This window comes from Lolium rigidum, chromosome 4 (assembly GCF_022539505.1).
Source record: "Lolium rigidum isolate FL_2022 chromosome 4, APGP_CSIRO_Lrig_0.1, whole genome shotgun sequence".
Taxonomy (NCBI): Eukaryota; Viridiplantae; Streptophyta; class Magnoliopsida; order Poales; family Poaceae; genus Lolium; species Lolium rigidum.
Genome location: NC_061511.1, coordinates 46,798,234 through 46,814,042, shown reverse-complemented (window position 1 = coordinate 46,814,042; position 15,809 = coordinate 46,798,234). Strand labels below are relative to the sequence as shown.

The 15,809-nt window shown below is 42.9% G+C and overlaps 1 protein-coding gene and 1 long non-coding RNA gene across 2 annotated transcripts; one reads left to right on the top strand and one right to left on the bottom strand.

Moving 5' to 3' along the window:
• Positions 1-530: 530 nt before the first annotated feature.
• Positions 531-7,446, bottom strand: LOC124708062 (protein MEI2-like 3). Its single transcript, XM_047239750.1, is given in 14 exon segments — positions 531-1,125; positions 1,216-1,395; positions 1,639-1,707; positions 1,795-1,879; positions 1,955-2,006; positions 2,009-2,509; positions 2,512-2,535; positions 2,714-3,098; positions 3,729-3,884; positions 3,969-4,369; positions 4,511-4,750; positions 5,460-5,505; positions 5,633-5,808; positions 7,304-7,446. Coding segments are annotated over 13 exon segments (2,421 nt in total). The 5' UTR covers positions 5,744-5,808; positions 7,304-7,446; the 3' UTR covers positions 531-954.
• A 6,298-nt stretch (positions 7,447-13,744) lies between these two features.
• On the top strand, positions 13,745-15,555 carry LOC124706712. Its single transcript, XR_007004543.1, has 5 exons — positions 13,745-13,832; positions 13,926-13,965; positions 14,272-14,274; positions 14,839-14,916; positions 15,444-15,555. It is a non-coding gene; the product is annotated as an uncharacterized LOC124706712 (long non-coding RNA).
• The last annotated feature ends 254 nt before the right edge of the window (positions 15,556-15,809 follow it).

Genomic DNA, 15,809 nt, shown 5'->3' with positions numbered 1-15,809 from the left:
AAGAATCACACAAAATTCCATACTTAGGAATTGGAAACAAATCTGGAACATCTGATCCAATAGGATTCGAATCGAAACAAAAAAGAAAACCAAAATAGCCCTCCATGGACATATCCTGGCCGAGGTAGCCAACGGTGGCCATGGACGGCGAGCTAGTTGTCCGGCCGGAGGAGAACAGCTCCACCCTGATCTCGACCGGAGCCATCCAGGGGTCATTGGCTCGAGCTCGGGGGCATTGGAGGCGGCGCATGTGAGGTGGATGAGGAGAGGCAGAGGGAGACATTATCAGATAGTCACGAGATGGAAAATGAAGTGTACATGTCCAGTTCGGTTCCTATAAGGGTGAGAAGATGCACAATGTCTAGGATGTAGATGTAAATGTGCAAACACGAATATTGAAGCAACTGTAGCCTTAGGATAAGCTAGGAACACCCACATGTATGGAGAAAAACTGCGTTCGCGAGAAAATATTGTTGCCGCTAACGAGGGTTTTATTACAAACTGAAGTTACAACTGGGTTTTTTTCGAAATGAGGATTAAAACCCCGGCTTCTGCATCGTGATGATGCACACGGTCTTTTATTAATAAGTTACGAGTACAACTGAAGTTACAACTAGGTGCAGGTAGTTAACATTGCCGACATACCATTTGTCACCAACAGTAGTTTTCAGACACTCATTGCAGAAAATGTTGACAATTATACAGAACAAGATCAAGCTAATCTGAGCAAAACAAACAAGTTTCCAAACATTCAAGTCAATTAGCATTCAAACACCCCTCACAACTCCACTGTACAAGTTTGTTCCAACACGCCCAAAACACAAGTCACCTCTGCGTCTTCGACCATCTCGCTATTCTCCAAACTAACAGGCAAAAACGCCCATCGACATTGCCGAGGAGAAAAATAAATAGCAAAACTGGGGACGGTTTATTGCAGCTTTCCTCGGTCCACGGTTAGTGAACGAAAATCGAGTGCTCGCCCTCGACAGTGTTCGCTCTGTGGTTAGAGTTCTCCTGGTTAGGCGAGGTTGACAGGCTCGCGTCGTCGCCTCTAGTGTCCGAGCTGTGGAGCGGCCTGTTGCGGCCAGTCCTGGGCCGGATATTGTTCCCAACAGGGAAAGGTTCCTGGCAAAAATGATGAAACTCCATGTCAGTCATTCTACACCATGAACAGATCCATAAAACATGTTTGTAGACATTAAGCTGTGTTCATACCTGATCCCCTGCATTTGGACCGTCTTTGTGGAAAAGTATAGGACGGCACCATTTGTCCTCGTTCATCAGACTAGAATTCCGGAAATGAGAGATCAAATCACTCCTGCCCTGGATTCTGGCATATGCAAGCGATGCCACCTTTTCGCTGTTGAATTTCTCCCACCTCTTGCCATTAAACGTCTGCATAAAAAGTTTGTCTTCAGTTAGTTGTCAACATACTCTCATTTGGAAAGAGCAAGGGAAAGTAGGAAATCTTCTCTAAAGGATAGAAGCAAGACATAAAAATGCACAGAGCTAAATACTATGCAATAATTAAGAATATTGTTCAAGTGTATAAGATGTCATGGTCTGTTGGAAGGTATAATAAATTGGAAAACTGGAAATTACTCTTACTGTTAGCTAGTAAAGTCAGGGGGTATATACCTTGTAAAATGGAATTATGTGCTGTGGATCAGTCATATTGATGAAAGCATAGCCCACATTGCATTTGTTCTGAAGAAAGAATATACATCGCATTTGTCAGTGCCTAGAAACTCTGCGCGAATTCTAAACCTCACACTAAGACAAAAATAAACATACCTTAAAGTCAATCGGAAGGTAGACAAAATCATAGGTTCCGCGGTGGTTCTCGTCAATGACGGCCAGAAGCAGCTTACAATTATACCTGTTGAGCACATCAGCTGAGTCCACAAGAAAAAAGATCCCTTGGTAAAATGAAAAAAAAGAGGTGCAAACGTACTTGTTAGGAATGTTTTTGATCATCAGTGTCGTGCGCGAGTCTTCGCCCTTGCTATGCGTTCAATGTCAAGCTCAAACTGCCTCTTGTTCTCTGGCTGGACATTGTTTCCATCGTGCTTGCGGCTCTTCATCCGATCATTCGTAGCGTCGTAAGAGGCGGAGACCTGGGCCATCGGGTTCCTCCCGTTGATCATCTGCCGCAGCGATGGAAATCCAGCAGTGCTGACCAGGGAGAACATGGTCTCCCTGTAGTTTCCTCTGGCAGGTGGGAAGACACTGAGATCTGATGGATACAGGCGAGGGCTACCAGGGAACCCTACACTTCCAAGGGACCCTGGATGAACATTTCCAAAACCGCCTCCATTGTTTGGAGCTGAACCCATGTGGTGTTGATCAATTGGATAAGCACCGGTGTTCAGTGTGTGAGGTGACACACCTAGATAACCACCGTGTGTGCGCAGTGGGTGCTGCACATTTGGCCACATCATCGGAGAGGAGGGGCTTTGAGGAAAAGCATTTGAATTATTCCAACTGTAGTGCTGTCCATGAAGGGGAAGCTTCCAACTCCAGTAACCCCAGACGCTGCAAAGTTAAATTTTATGTTATGAACTTTCAAAAAGAAATGAAAAGTCTTCAAAAAGTAACAAAACTACCTGTCACTATAGATAGAAAGCAGTGATTATACAAATCCACTCTGAACAGGTAAAAACAAAGGTTTATGGGGGATAATAAAAAAGCAGTCCAAGCCAAGAAGTTTTACCTTCATTATTTGGATCGAAGGAATGACCATGAAGGCTACTGGAACCCACTTTCTGGGGATGACTGTAATCCACTCCATCTCCTCTGAAGCTAGCGCTCCTGCCACTTGATGTCATCGACTTGGAGCTATTACAGATGCTGTTGTGACACTCCGGCAGTGAGTGTGGGTGGAACATCTGCATTCCACGTCCAAAGTTTCCTTGACCAAGTGACCCACCAAGTTCGCTGATAGCAGCTTGATTATTGTACTGACGCGCGGGTTCTATTCTGATAGGTGACGACAGCTTCTGAGGACCACTTGTACAGATGCCATGGGGTGATCTATCAAACTGCAGACTAACTGGACTGAAAATCCCCCTGTCCATATCATTATCTGAGACATTTTCCTAGAGAAGTAGCAGACATAACAGCATCAAAAACATTTGTATAGATGTCCAGTGCTAACTGAAAATTCAAGTCATAAAGTGAATAGAACTTTAGGTATCTTCTAGCATATGATAGCAGTACTAAGCATGTGCTAAAATAGTCACATATCTTCAACATTAACACCACATCAAGCATGCACATATTTCCTATATAATCAGACACCTAACCATATGTTGAAGGGGACAACACACAAAGATGCTAAGCAAATCGAGGAAAATGAGAATAACTTCTATACCAATTTCTAGACAACAAGGTGATTATGATATATAAACAGTAGATACAGAAATTACAAACAACTTAGTTACAATAATATGACATATAATCAGGTTTCTTGACTTACAAATGAACATTGCAACAAGTTAACTTTGAGGTGAAAGACATCAAAATCCCCACGTTACTGTCAGCACATGTCATGTAATTAAATAGATTCTTGCATACTAGCAGGGTAATTTCACAGATAAAATGAGCAACACAAACATGAACAGTTCCAATGACTTTGTGGAAGTTAGCTTGAGAGAACAGCATTGCATAACCAGCATGTAACATCAAAGGCACACATTGACATCAGGGAATATCTGATAACTGTTTACCTTAGGAAAGGAAAATTGCACATCAAGCTTCATCAGGCCCAGAGGCTTGCTATGAAGTGCTCTCATTGCGTTTTGGGCAGCTCTTATGTCATAGTAAGAGACTGTCACATACCCCTGGTCCTTGCAGGCATAAAGCTTATGCACATCCCCATATTGCTGGAGCAAAAATATATGAGTTTAAAGGTAGTGTTTCATAAAGTAAACAAACTTTAAATGTAATAATGGAAAAAGGTTGAAAACCTGAAATAGAGCTCTTAGGTCAGAATCAGCAATGTTGGCGTTAACGTTTCTGATAAAAAGAGTTCTGGAAGGGCATTTATTGATATAGTTCTCCCCAGAGAATTGGCACTTCAAGGATCCTTCCAGATTTTTTGTGCCTTTATTAATGGAATCGTCACTCTCAAGCTCCATCCCTCCTCCAGTGCCGAATATATCTTCATCGGCATCATCTTGGTTGATGGACAGGCCAGCAAAATCAAAGCCATCGACAACGCCCGATATCAAATCATCGTCGGTTGGTAGAAGATCTCCAATAGTTTGAGCTTCAACTTCTTCCATGGACCCTAGAGCTTCATTTCCATCATAGATGAAGCCAAGTGTATCGGCAGACTGACTGTGGACGCCACTTGCCATTATTTTCGCTGCAAAACCGCAAGGAAAAAGGTCATCAAGGTAAAAATAATTCATACACCTTCTTGGATGTATAGTACCTTCAAAATGTAGTAACAGAAGCAGGTTTCATGGAAGAAAAAAGGGTCTAGTTGAGAGCAAAGCAAACTCACAGTTGCCACTAGCTGATTCAGCAATGGTTGTCTCTCCAGGCCTAGATCCAGGAGCCGTGATCATATCACCCCAAGATATTGACGGTAAAGTGGAACCATTTCCTTGCCCCGTCAATTTACTGACACGAAGGATATCTAGGCCCTTGAAGCCTTGACCTCGTGGGCGTCCCAGACCGCCTTCAGGATTTGCTCCCATTGGATTGATCTTTTCAAGTGGAGAAGCAAAAACCGACTTGCTCCCTGCCATCAATGGAAGCACTCAGTTCTTGAAGGGCCATCCAATCTATCAGCATGCTACAAAGCTACAGAGCATGTGTTGAATGGCAAGTTGATCATGGCATTTATTTGCTAACTGTCTAGTTAGCCTTCCAACTAATTCCTAACAACCCGTCTTCAGCAAAAAATCCATAAGAACTACTCCACTGTAAGAAAAGTGCCCACTCATTCTCTGCCCAGTCGTGCCACTGATATCTTTTATCTACGAAAATGCTTATTTGCTTACTAAAAATTGGATGCTTACACAATTTGGTACCCTATCTAGTTCAGACTGGAAGTCCTTGGAAAGAAAAACTTCCGAAGTAAATTGGTACAACAGCCTTATCTTCTGGTTTTAGCTAGTTACTTTGAATAGCCGCAAAGAACTGCTGGCAGGATATCTCCCTAGCAACATGAAACAGCGGTTTTCAGACAGTTCTCCAGAGCATGAGCTGGATAAGGCAAGTTAGGCATGCATCCCTATCTGTTTTAGTAGTGGATTTTATCAGAGCATCAATAATTCCAGCACTCTACCAACTACCAACACTGAGCATGAAGTTAAACTGGAACAATTTATTAGGCTACAGCCAGCATGAATTGCGAAGATGACACCTAACTACATACATGCAAGAAGCAACAGCCACGAGATGAACAATAATCACAGAGTATTCAAATGAAGGAACATGATACACACCTCTCGGATCCACCATTGACTCCGATTTCCAAAACCCGACCTGCCTCTGCATTGATAAAAAACATGGAGAACCAATCATGTGGTGCAACTGCTACTACTATGCCACATTATTTAGTCATCAACAGTGATCAATCAGACTAACGGCATCTCTTTATTTTTCCTTATCTGCTAACCTCTGGTGGGACAACAAGATCCTCAGAGAAGAACGAGGACGAGGAGTCCGCGGGCGCGCCGCCAAACGGGGACAGGTGCCCCCTGTCGATGACCCCGGATGCTATCACCATAGGCGGTGCTGGGCCGGAACTTTTTTATCCTTGTTTCTTGCTTTGTTCTTGTTTCTTCACCTCAACTGCCTGATCAGGAATTAGTTAGTGAACAGTAAGGTGAAAGAAACAGGTAGGGAATGCTGTACCCTGAAACAGAAAGCCTGGCTACTTCAGCAACTGCACGTTTATTGGACATGCTTAAATCTGGATGGGCAAAACACAGTTGCTTCGAGGAAATAAATTGGGCGAAGAAACGCGGTACTGGTTTGGTGTTCAACTATCAGGGTGCTGTTAACCTACATCACACAAGGATTGGGCACCATTTTTGCATCTGAATTCACCCGAAAGTAAAACATAAACCCCTCTCTTTTTCAAATTTTAGGGCCCAAACAGAAAAAACCCACGGAAACAGTTCTGAATCTATCGATGGGCAGGGCCTACTAACCAATAAAGGGGAAGCAAGAACTGGAACCGCTCCCTCCCTCAAGAAATGGAAACCGCCATGCTTTTCTAGGCGCAATCTAGTCTAGCGAGAAAAGGCTCGATGGGAGAAAAGGGCCAAAAGGGTCGGTCAGCAGCGGTGGCGGCGCCACAGCAAAATTAAAGTTCCCCCCTTTATTAGTCGTAAAAAAAATCGGTCGCTTTTGGGGAAAAAACAAGACAGGGTCGATAAAATTATGCTCGTCTTGTTGTGCCTGGTAGCCAGAGGTCCAACTATTTTATTACTGGAGAGATTTTTAAGGAAGCTTTATTACAGGATTGAGCAAGTACTAGTCCCCTGAGTAAGATGGACAAAAGATCCCCAAATTGTAGACAACATGGTCGGGCTCGGAGAGAGTAAAATAACGAGCTGCTCCGTCCATGGCCGACGCCGGCATAGATGGGAAATTAGAAACAGAAGCCGCAAATCGGACTGGGGAAGGGGGAGAAACAAGGAAGAAACTGCGAGCAAGAAGATGAACAGAGTCCCCCCTGAAATGCTTCTAGTTCCCAAATATATTTCCTTGAAAAGAGTTTGGGAGATGATACATTTGGGCATGAAATATAATTGAAAACGACGGACACGGACTGGAGGAAGAAGAAAAAGAAATGGGAATTAAAGCAACTCACCACCACCACCTGCCACCAAGAACAAGAAGAGGGATGAAGCTAGACCCAAAGCAGAGTAGGGTCGATGGGATTGGACTAATGTGGGTGTGGAGGGTAAGCATGCAGACGCAGAAGCTTATATGAAGTCCTGAAATAGGATGAGACGAGAGCTAACCTAAGCAGGGAGGAGAGGAGCAGCCGTGCCGGTTGCTTCTCCCTCGCCGTAAGCCAACCTCGCCTAGCCCGAGGAGAGGGATAAGCTGAGGAGCAAGGCAAAGCCAGCCTGCGCCTGCGCCTACGCGATTCCAAGCCCACAAATTACACAACACAAATCCCACCTTCTTCCTCACTGCAAGCAACCTCGCCTCGCCTTGGCTTACCTTGCCGCCCCAAGCAAACAAGTCAAGTTGCTTTAATAATCCTGACTTAAAACACGGATCACGCGCGAATCAGGGATGAAAGGGGATAGAGGAGTAGTGCGGTGCTTACCTACGCTACCGATCTGTGTCGCCCACTCCCATGCGGCGGATGTGGCGGCGGTGGGGCTCGCCCGGATGCCTTGGCCGGAGTTGAGGAGGAAGGCTGCTCCCCTCACTGCTCTCGTTCTTCTTTATTGCGGCCTGCCGCTTCGGGAAATATGAAGGAAAAAGACAGTAATAACCGGCAGAGTGCGCGCTCTCCTCCCCACAACGCGTGTACGGGCCTGTGTGAGTCTAGCGATTCCGCACGCCACATTCATATAGGAGTATTATTATGAAAACACGGCTATTTTCTCACGAGAGTCAAACTAAGCTACTATATTATACTACAATAAAGAAGAATCAAAATATTATTCTTAAAAAAAAGAAGAATCAAAACATTAGTATACACTTATTTGCATATATATTTCTCCTATAAATGTCCCTAGACTACCCTCTCAACCAGGGGGTCTGAAGGGGGCAAATGAATCTGGGTCGTTGGTTTTGCCTAGCCACATCCCACTTTTCACTACAGCCGTTCGATCGGTAGTTTTTTTTCTCACTCGTTCAGCTTTTCATGGAGTCCATGACGGATGGGCCCTTGCGTGCGTGGGGTCGGCGAGCAGAGGTAGCGAGAGCGCTCGTTCAGGTCGCCTTTCTTCCCTTTTTTTTCCTGTGCGCGTGCTGGTGGGTGAAAACCCTAGATCGGATCCGTGGTGAAAAAATCCCCCGCCTGGTTGTGGCGGCGACGATGGCGTGCAGGAGGAAGAGGGAGGCGGAGCTGCGCCGGCCTGCCCAGGTGGCCGTGTGCGCCCTCGAGTTCGTCCAGCCGCCGTTGCCCGCGCGGCCGCAACAGGAGGAGCTTGTGGAGGCGAGCAGCAGCACCAGGTCGCGCGCCGCGGTGGCGGGCCAGAGGAGGCGCGGCGGCGGCGCACCGCCTTGCGCCGCCTCTCCCCGGCATGGAGCCGTTCGGGGATGGCCACGGTGGTATGCTCGAGGAGGCGATGCACACGAGCGCACGGGCGCAGGCAGCGGCGACCCGCCACCATCTCCGCGCCGGCGGGGCTTGGGATTTCCGGTAAACGGCGCCTTCCCCGCCTCGTCCTCCCCTGCCTCAGCACCCGACGAGGACGCCGCCGCGCTGTTCTTGGGGTTTCTCCCCGGCGTGGTCTGCATCTTCCCCGCCAAGATCCTTGGTGGAGTTCTCTCCCCACTAGCAGCACGCGAGACCCTACAGAAGGGGCGGGTGGAGGCAGCACGGCACCGGGCTCGAAGCTCGTGAAGAGGAGAGGGACGGAGGTGGGTGGAGGCCACGATGCACAGCAGCAACACGGAGGAGGCTAGCAGCAGCGCCACTGCGAGCTCCTTCTCTCGCCGCAGCTCCGGTGGGTCTTGTTAAATCCGTTTGCATCACCTTGTTTTCTCAATTCGTGCATATTTGTTTGCAAATCTATGGAGAAGTCTCAATCGAGCATGATTTGTTTTGATGCCTAGAAGCTTGGCATCCCCCGTTCAGCCACAGGCTGCAGTGCCTCCCACCCGTCTGGACGCGCCGCCGCATTGCTCTGGTAGAGAAAGAGGAGCAGGAGGAGCTGCGCGACCAGGACGACTCCAATGACCATGCATGGCGCCTCCGCCGGAGCACTACACACTTCTTTCTTCTCGGTTTGTCCTCCTCACACGAGCTCCACATTTTTACTCGTTCTGCCTTGTTTAATTTTTATTTTGCAGCTACGGTTGGATGTCTAGCAGATTCACTAATAGCGAGCACCACCATTTGTGTTCATGACCTGCATGGCTGCTGCAGGTACTCATCCTCACTCTTTCCCTTGCAGGTTTCCCCACCTCCATCTCAAATCAATGTAGCAAGACAGTTAGTTACTCTGCTGTGACAGTACCTTAACCATAGCAAACTGTTTTACCTCCCAACTAGGCCTCTCTTCGCTCGCCAACAACAAGGCACCAGTAATTTTTGAGTCGCTGATTAGAATGTCGATGTAATCGCCGGCTAATCTTCAACCAATTTTCCAAAATTGGGGATACTTGCGATCGTACAACGACTTATGGCAATTACACAATGGCTTTCGTAGACTCATTGCTGAATTGCATGGTCGGTCACTCGATTTTTCTCAGCGACTTAAAAACCTTAAATACACGGCTTAGCTTTGCTTCAACGACATGCTCTTTTTCAGCTTGAAGGTTGCGGCCTTCCTCCTCCTCTCAATGGTTGCTTTTGTCAGTGGGACAGTTTATGGCCCTCAAGAGGGTTGTAAAGAAACCTCCTTGCGGTTTATCATTTAATGTTTTACCCTTGTTTTATCATCCATGGAAATAATCTTACTATTTGAGGTATGACATCCAGGTCACAGAGTAAATTGCAAGGTGCATTCAGCAACATGAAGGGTATTTAGGTGGTCTTGGTCCATTGATGAGTTACGGGGGATCACATAGATGAAAATTTGACCCTTGACAATTTCACATGAAGGTGAGCATATGCAACAGTATCAAGAGTTGCATCTAAATATGTCTTGCAAACACTATTGGGTATGGAGACCTCACATGATACTCTTGTTGTTAATTGTGTAGCTGAATATCCATAATTTTAAAATTCTCAAATATGTTGTATATTCGTCAAAACAGTTCAGATTCGTGATGCTCTAAATCCTTTGTCAGATAATGTTGCTCCATGTATTCTGGATGATCTCTTACTTAAATTTATACTCTGGCTAATAATTTATAAGTGCATTTATAGCAATATCACTAACAATATTCTATTTAACATGCACATTATATTGTCAAGCAATTTGAATCTTCTTTCTAACCGGTTCTTTCTCCCTTTAACCTGCAACTTTGTAGCATGGGACTTAACATATTTGATGATGCTTGGAACTTTGAGATCAGTTCAGATGTTACTGGGATAGATGAATAGCCCGAAACTTTGAGAGGATGCTATGGATCTTCTCCCAATCCTAGGTGAGCACCCAGATTCTGAGTACCGGCTCTTCAGCGCTGTTTTACTATTTTTTTTAAAATAGGAGCAATGTGATTTCGCTCTCTAGAGACTCAAATTGAATAAAAGATCCTTTTGGTACTGTCTATTACTGTTCGTGGATAACAGATGCAACAAACAAAAATAAGGATAGCCTAGCCTTCTTAATGTACTTCCACGACGTACATCCTATTTTGAGTTTGACCAGTCCTTAGTGCTCACTTTTATATGATTGCTTTTCTCTTTTTGGCTTAGTGAAATTGTTTTTCCTGTAGCAGATACCTTGTCGATTGGGTTTTGTTGCCAGTTCTCTTTACCTGCATATATGGCAGGTCTATCAAATCAACATAAATGGTTCGTATTTTTGGTTATTTGGGAACTTTGTGGTATGTCATGTTATTAGAAATGGTTGTTTCATACCTAATGCTCTGCTAATTTCCTACAAACCTGTATATTACCTTTGTGTGTTCTGTTTAGTGGGGAATCAGCTGAAGAATCTGTATTTTTGTTCCAGGGAATTATGTTGGTTTAAGCATTATAGATATTGAAAAGATAATGCCAATCCACGAATGTGTGCTTCCTATGCTGCAGAAATGTACACAAACTTAATGGCCTCAGAGGTATGTTGTTATTCTTTGGAAAAGGTAGAGTTTCTTCTATAATTTGAACGGAATTATGGTCCTGCATATCTTACATGTCTTACAAAGCTAGGAAGAATTTAATTTTTGGATAGTTGTGTTTCATCTCTGTACTATGCTATTAGCAGTCTTACAAAGCTAGGAAGAATTTAATTTTTGGATATTTGTGTTTCATCTCTGTACTATTCTATTAGCAGTCTGTTTTGTGATAGCATTTCTGCCTCTATCTTGTATGCGCATGTTATTCTACATCTTATAAGAAGACCTTAATCAAATTACATGTAGATATTCCTACTTACGGATAGTCTTTCCATCTAAGATTGACTACAGAATATACGCATTCTTTGTCACAGTATTTAACCTATTATTTGTAGTTGCTTATCCTTACCACCTTCATGCTTTAATTATTCTTCATTCTGTTTCATAGCTCTTTTATCCTCTACAGATGGCTACAAATAGGAGACAACCGTTGGAGTATCTATGTATTCGTCTCACTCTTGTGGCACCACCATGGTGGCATTGGTTAATGACTTGGCCAGACATGGCCGGATTTTTGGGTCATGATACAGATATCAGTGAGTGTCTAATCGTTGTGCTTTGCTCCCAGCAGTATAGTGGAATTTTTTGCCTGGTAATGAAGGAAAGAGCACGAGCAGCAACCTGACTCAAGTTTGGTGATTTCCCCCTAAAAAACAGAGGTATAATTCATCAGAGTTTACCTTGGTTTGTTTGTACCTAAGATTTCGTGAAGTTGAGCCTGAATGTGGTTGTATTTGAGGCCTTGAAGGCCATCAGGATGTAGATGCAGGATATTACAACATCCTGGACAAATCTCTCTTTGGGTAACAGTTCGTTGCAGCGTATGAAGTGTACACGCAGATATCGCTGCAGGTCAACAATAAGGTACTACTATGATGATCTAATTAGGCCGTGGTATTGTATCTGGAATTGGTCAGTGTCCCTTGACTGATCAAGGGTATGTGTGTTGTCGATGGTTGCAGGAAGCGAAGGGTGGATGAGGGACATGGAGAACGGAGACTGTTGCGACTCTGAGGAGAGGATGCCGACGCCGTGATGCGGCAGGCGAGGATACCGCATGTGTTCTTCAAGATGCTGATTTTCTTCCATGCCCTCGACACGGGTGCATGATTCCTCTTCCAGTGGCGATGCGGCCAATAGCGACGGCCTTGACTTCTGCCTTCGTGGCTTCTTCACTACCACTTGCGCCAGCCAGGGTGGCCGTCGTTTATGAGGAAGGTTTGTGCCGATTTTGATTCAACAAAGATTACATATATCCTTATCTGCCTATTGAGTTGTTTATATATCTTTGGTAAATTCTTTTACTGATGAATCTATGATGCTCCTTATTTTCTCTGTTTCCCCTTAAAGGCTGATTGACAAGGGCGAGGTGGTGCGGCGGAGGTTCCTTGAAAGACGGTGATGATCCAGAGCATCTATCGGAGCTATCTTTGCCTCTTATTTGTGAGTATCATTTCAATCACTTTGTTTCGATGTTTATCACTTTTGCTCTTATTAAAATAAAATGTGCACCTCTAATATTCCTGTGCTCCTCAAATTTCAGTTTGTCACTTGACCTGTTGTTTGCCATTACATTTGCTTCGAGAAGTTCTTCAATCTATGTTATTGCAATACACACTAAATAATCTGAAGGCATCGCTCTTTTCTTCTGCCATATTTTTGGATGGCTTGTGAAACAAAGATCTATTTTCACACATTATCACTATGTCTGTAAGCCAGACAATCAAAATTACCATTGAGAAATGTCGACAGATAAAACCTCGACATAAAAAAATATCTTAGTTTAAAGGTATATTTTAAACCGTTTCGACAAAAGTTATATGTTTCAGCCAACAAGAAGTATGTTGAGTTATATGGTTCAGCCAACAAATGATATATGGATTGATCGAGTCCACCTCTGTTGGACTCCTGCTTTTTTGAGTTACCTTTTGTTCATTGTTGTTACCAAGTAGAAATATTCCAGCCTTTGAGCACTAAAGTGCATCCTTCATATTTTCTCCGAGGTTCGTTTTCTTGGATAACCATGTGTATGTTCTTGGTTAACCATGGATCATATTTTCTCATAGTTGGTTCCTCTGTTTACTCATAATAGTGTAGCCTTCTAGATTATGTACGAGTTCTGTATAGAGTTACTAATGTAGTTCTTGTATACGACTCTGATGCAGCCAAAAGAGTCCAGTGAGGAATGGACTATTTTTGCTATTATATATTTGCCTTGTGATGTGAATGAGGAAATGGAGTTATTAGTCCAAGTATCATTTTTCATCAGGTGTTCATGGACAATTGTTCACGCTCTTCTCAGATTATGGGCATACGAGCTCACACGGTTTCAGTTATAGTGTCATCAGACCGTGGCAGTAGGTAGTGTCATGTTAATGTGAGACTTTGAGATAGATCTAGGGAACTAAATAAATGTAGACTTTCACAGGAGATGAATAAATTGTGGTTAGTGTATAAGTGACACAATTTCGGCTAGAGAAAAAAGGGAACCTTCTTATATATATAATATGCGTAACGAATTATTTTCCCCACGATGATTCAAAATTGAGCTATGCATGTTTCCAGTCCTTCTCACTGTGTTATTCGTGCATTCTAGATGTATTACTTCAGTATTCAGGGTGAGGTTACTACTAACTAACCAAAGAAAGAGAGATGGTTCTGGTCTATTCAAGTTTTTTCTGCATTCTATTTTTGTGAAACAATTACCGGAAGAAGATTTATCCCTATAAAATAAAGTATGCTATTACGACAGGTTTTGTGACTATTTGAGTTAGTTTTACATTGAAAGTTATTTACCTTGGTGCAAAATTTCGCAGCGGATTTTTTTATTCGATAAAAAGTGACCAGTAGCAGAGGGACATTTCTAATGCCCACTGCCATTTGATGAAACACAGGTATTGGGTGTTTTGTTCACCCTTTGTTTCTCCATATATTGTTGGAGCTGATGAACACTTCTTTGCAGCTCATATTCTTGCTTAAATTTGCAGGTATACAATCTCTTTTCGCTATTCCAAAGTTCATCTTCAGGTACATTAGAACTGCCTCATGGTGCTAATATATGTTTAGTTGAATGATAAGGTTAGCTACAGCCTGAGTGTACAATTCAATAGTTTAGCAAATGACAAGGGGGGTGTGCGTATATTTCTTGCATTATTTTGCTTTGATTTTACTTCATGGTTTGATGAAGTTATTATCATCTTAGCTCTGTTTATTATCAGTAATTTTTCACGCCTTACTGAATATATCAATTGACTTCACACTCTGATATTTCATGTTGGGTTATTCTCTTCTTGGTGGACTGGTGGTTTGCAATTACCAATTGATGATTTTTAGAAGGTCTGTGATCAAATTCCCTTCCATAGAGATGTTGAGTGTACCAGAAAATATGGCATGGTAGAACTGCAGGAAGTAAATCAGAGAGAGCAAAATAAAAATGTATATGCACTTCTCTACTCCCTGTGCCACTCTCAAAATTTAGTGAAAGGATTCTCCAAAACGAGAATTAGCTACAGAATTAGGCGAACCATGAGTATCCATGTGTGGGGACATATCAGTACTTTCAATGCAGGTCTAGCATTTGAAAAATCATCTAACACCCTTTTAGACCGGTCTGTATATTTTACTGTAAGTGTATGCCTTTGCTTCTCGAATTTGAACTGTTAAACTAGAGATTATCATTCTACACAAGATATGTTCCTTTAGAAAATGTCATTACACCCTTTTTAGATCTCGTCTCGCATTTTTTACTCCAAGTGTATCCCTTTGCTTCTCGCATTTGCATAGTTAAACTAAGTCTATGTTTTAGCTTCTCGAATTTGCACGGTTAAACTAAGTCTACCATTCTACACAGATATGTTCATTGAGAAAATGTCAATTTTGTAATACAGGTACATTTTTCAGATATATCAGGATGGTGGAACTGGATGCAACCTTATGTCTTAGGCTGATCAGAACTCAAGAAACTAGCAGACCGCAATGGTATTGTTGCAGCGAAACATATAAGCATTCCTATTTGATAGCTTTTTTGGTCCTTTCTTAGTTGAAATATGAAATATATTTGCAAGATGCTGATGCAAAATGATATTTACTTGGCTACAATGGTGAAATTGACATGAACTACACTTCTCCACTTAGGCCGTAGCCATATATGAGTCCTATTAAATTCTTGAAAGTTGTCCGACTAAGCCAGGTTCTCATTCATGTTTTATGTTACTCTTATTTTTATTTTGAATGTGCATGCATGATCTGCTTACGAACTTTTTCTTGGTACTGGACTCTTTAAACATAATAAATTATCAATTATCAGTAGTGTACTAATGACAATTGACAATATGCTTTACCACCCATTTGAAATCCAAATGCTCATGTCTTATTTTCTACAATAGTATCTGATGTAGGCCTCTTAATATGGTAGTAGTATCATATAAATATTTATTTACACAATTTATGCTTCGTTTGTTCTTGGCTAACACAATAATAACATGATATACCTCTCGATTTTATAGGAAATTCGGTCTTTGTGCTATCCGATTCTTCCTGGATGTTTCTCCTATGTTGCCATGTCCATGACTATGCAGATTATTGTGTCACTTTTGTTGAGTTGTGCGGGTATTGTCCGTGTGCAGCTAGCTTTTAGTAGACTCATGCCTAGCCTAGGAGACAGACATTTGTAAATTTTAGCATTGCTTCCATGCTTTTGTTGCTATCGTACAGACAAACAATAGTTAATTGCTATAATACCTATTTCTCCTATTTTCCTGGTTGGTTTGTTTCTATGTTTATAATTTACTACGGTTCGCAATGATTTGTAATACATAAAAAGATTATTAACAGTTTCTCGCTTATACACGGGATTCACGGGATCGTGCGCC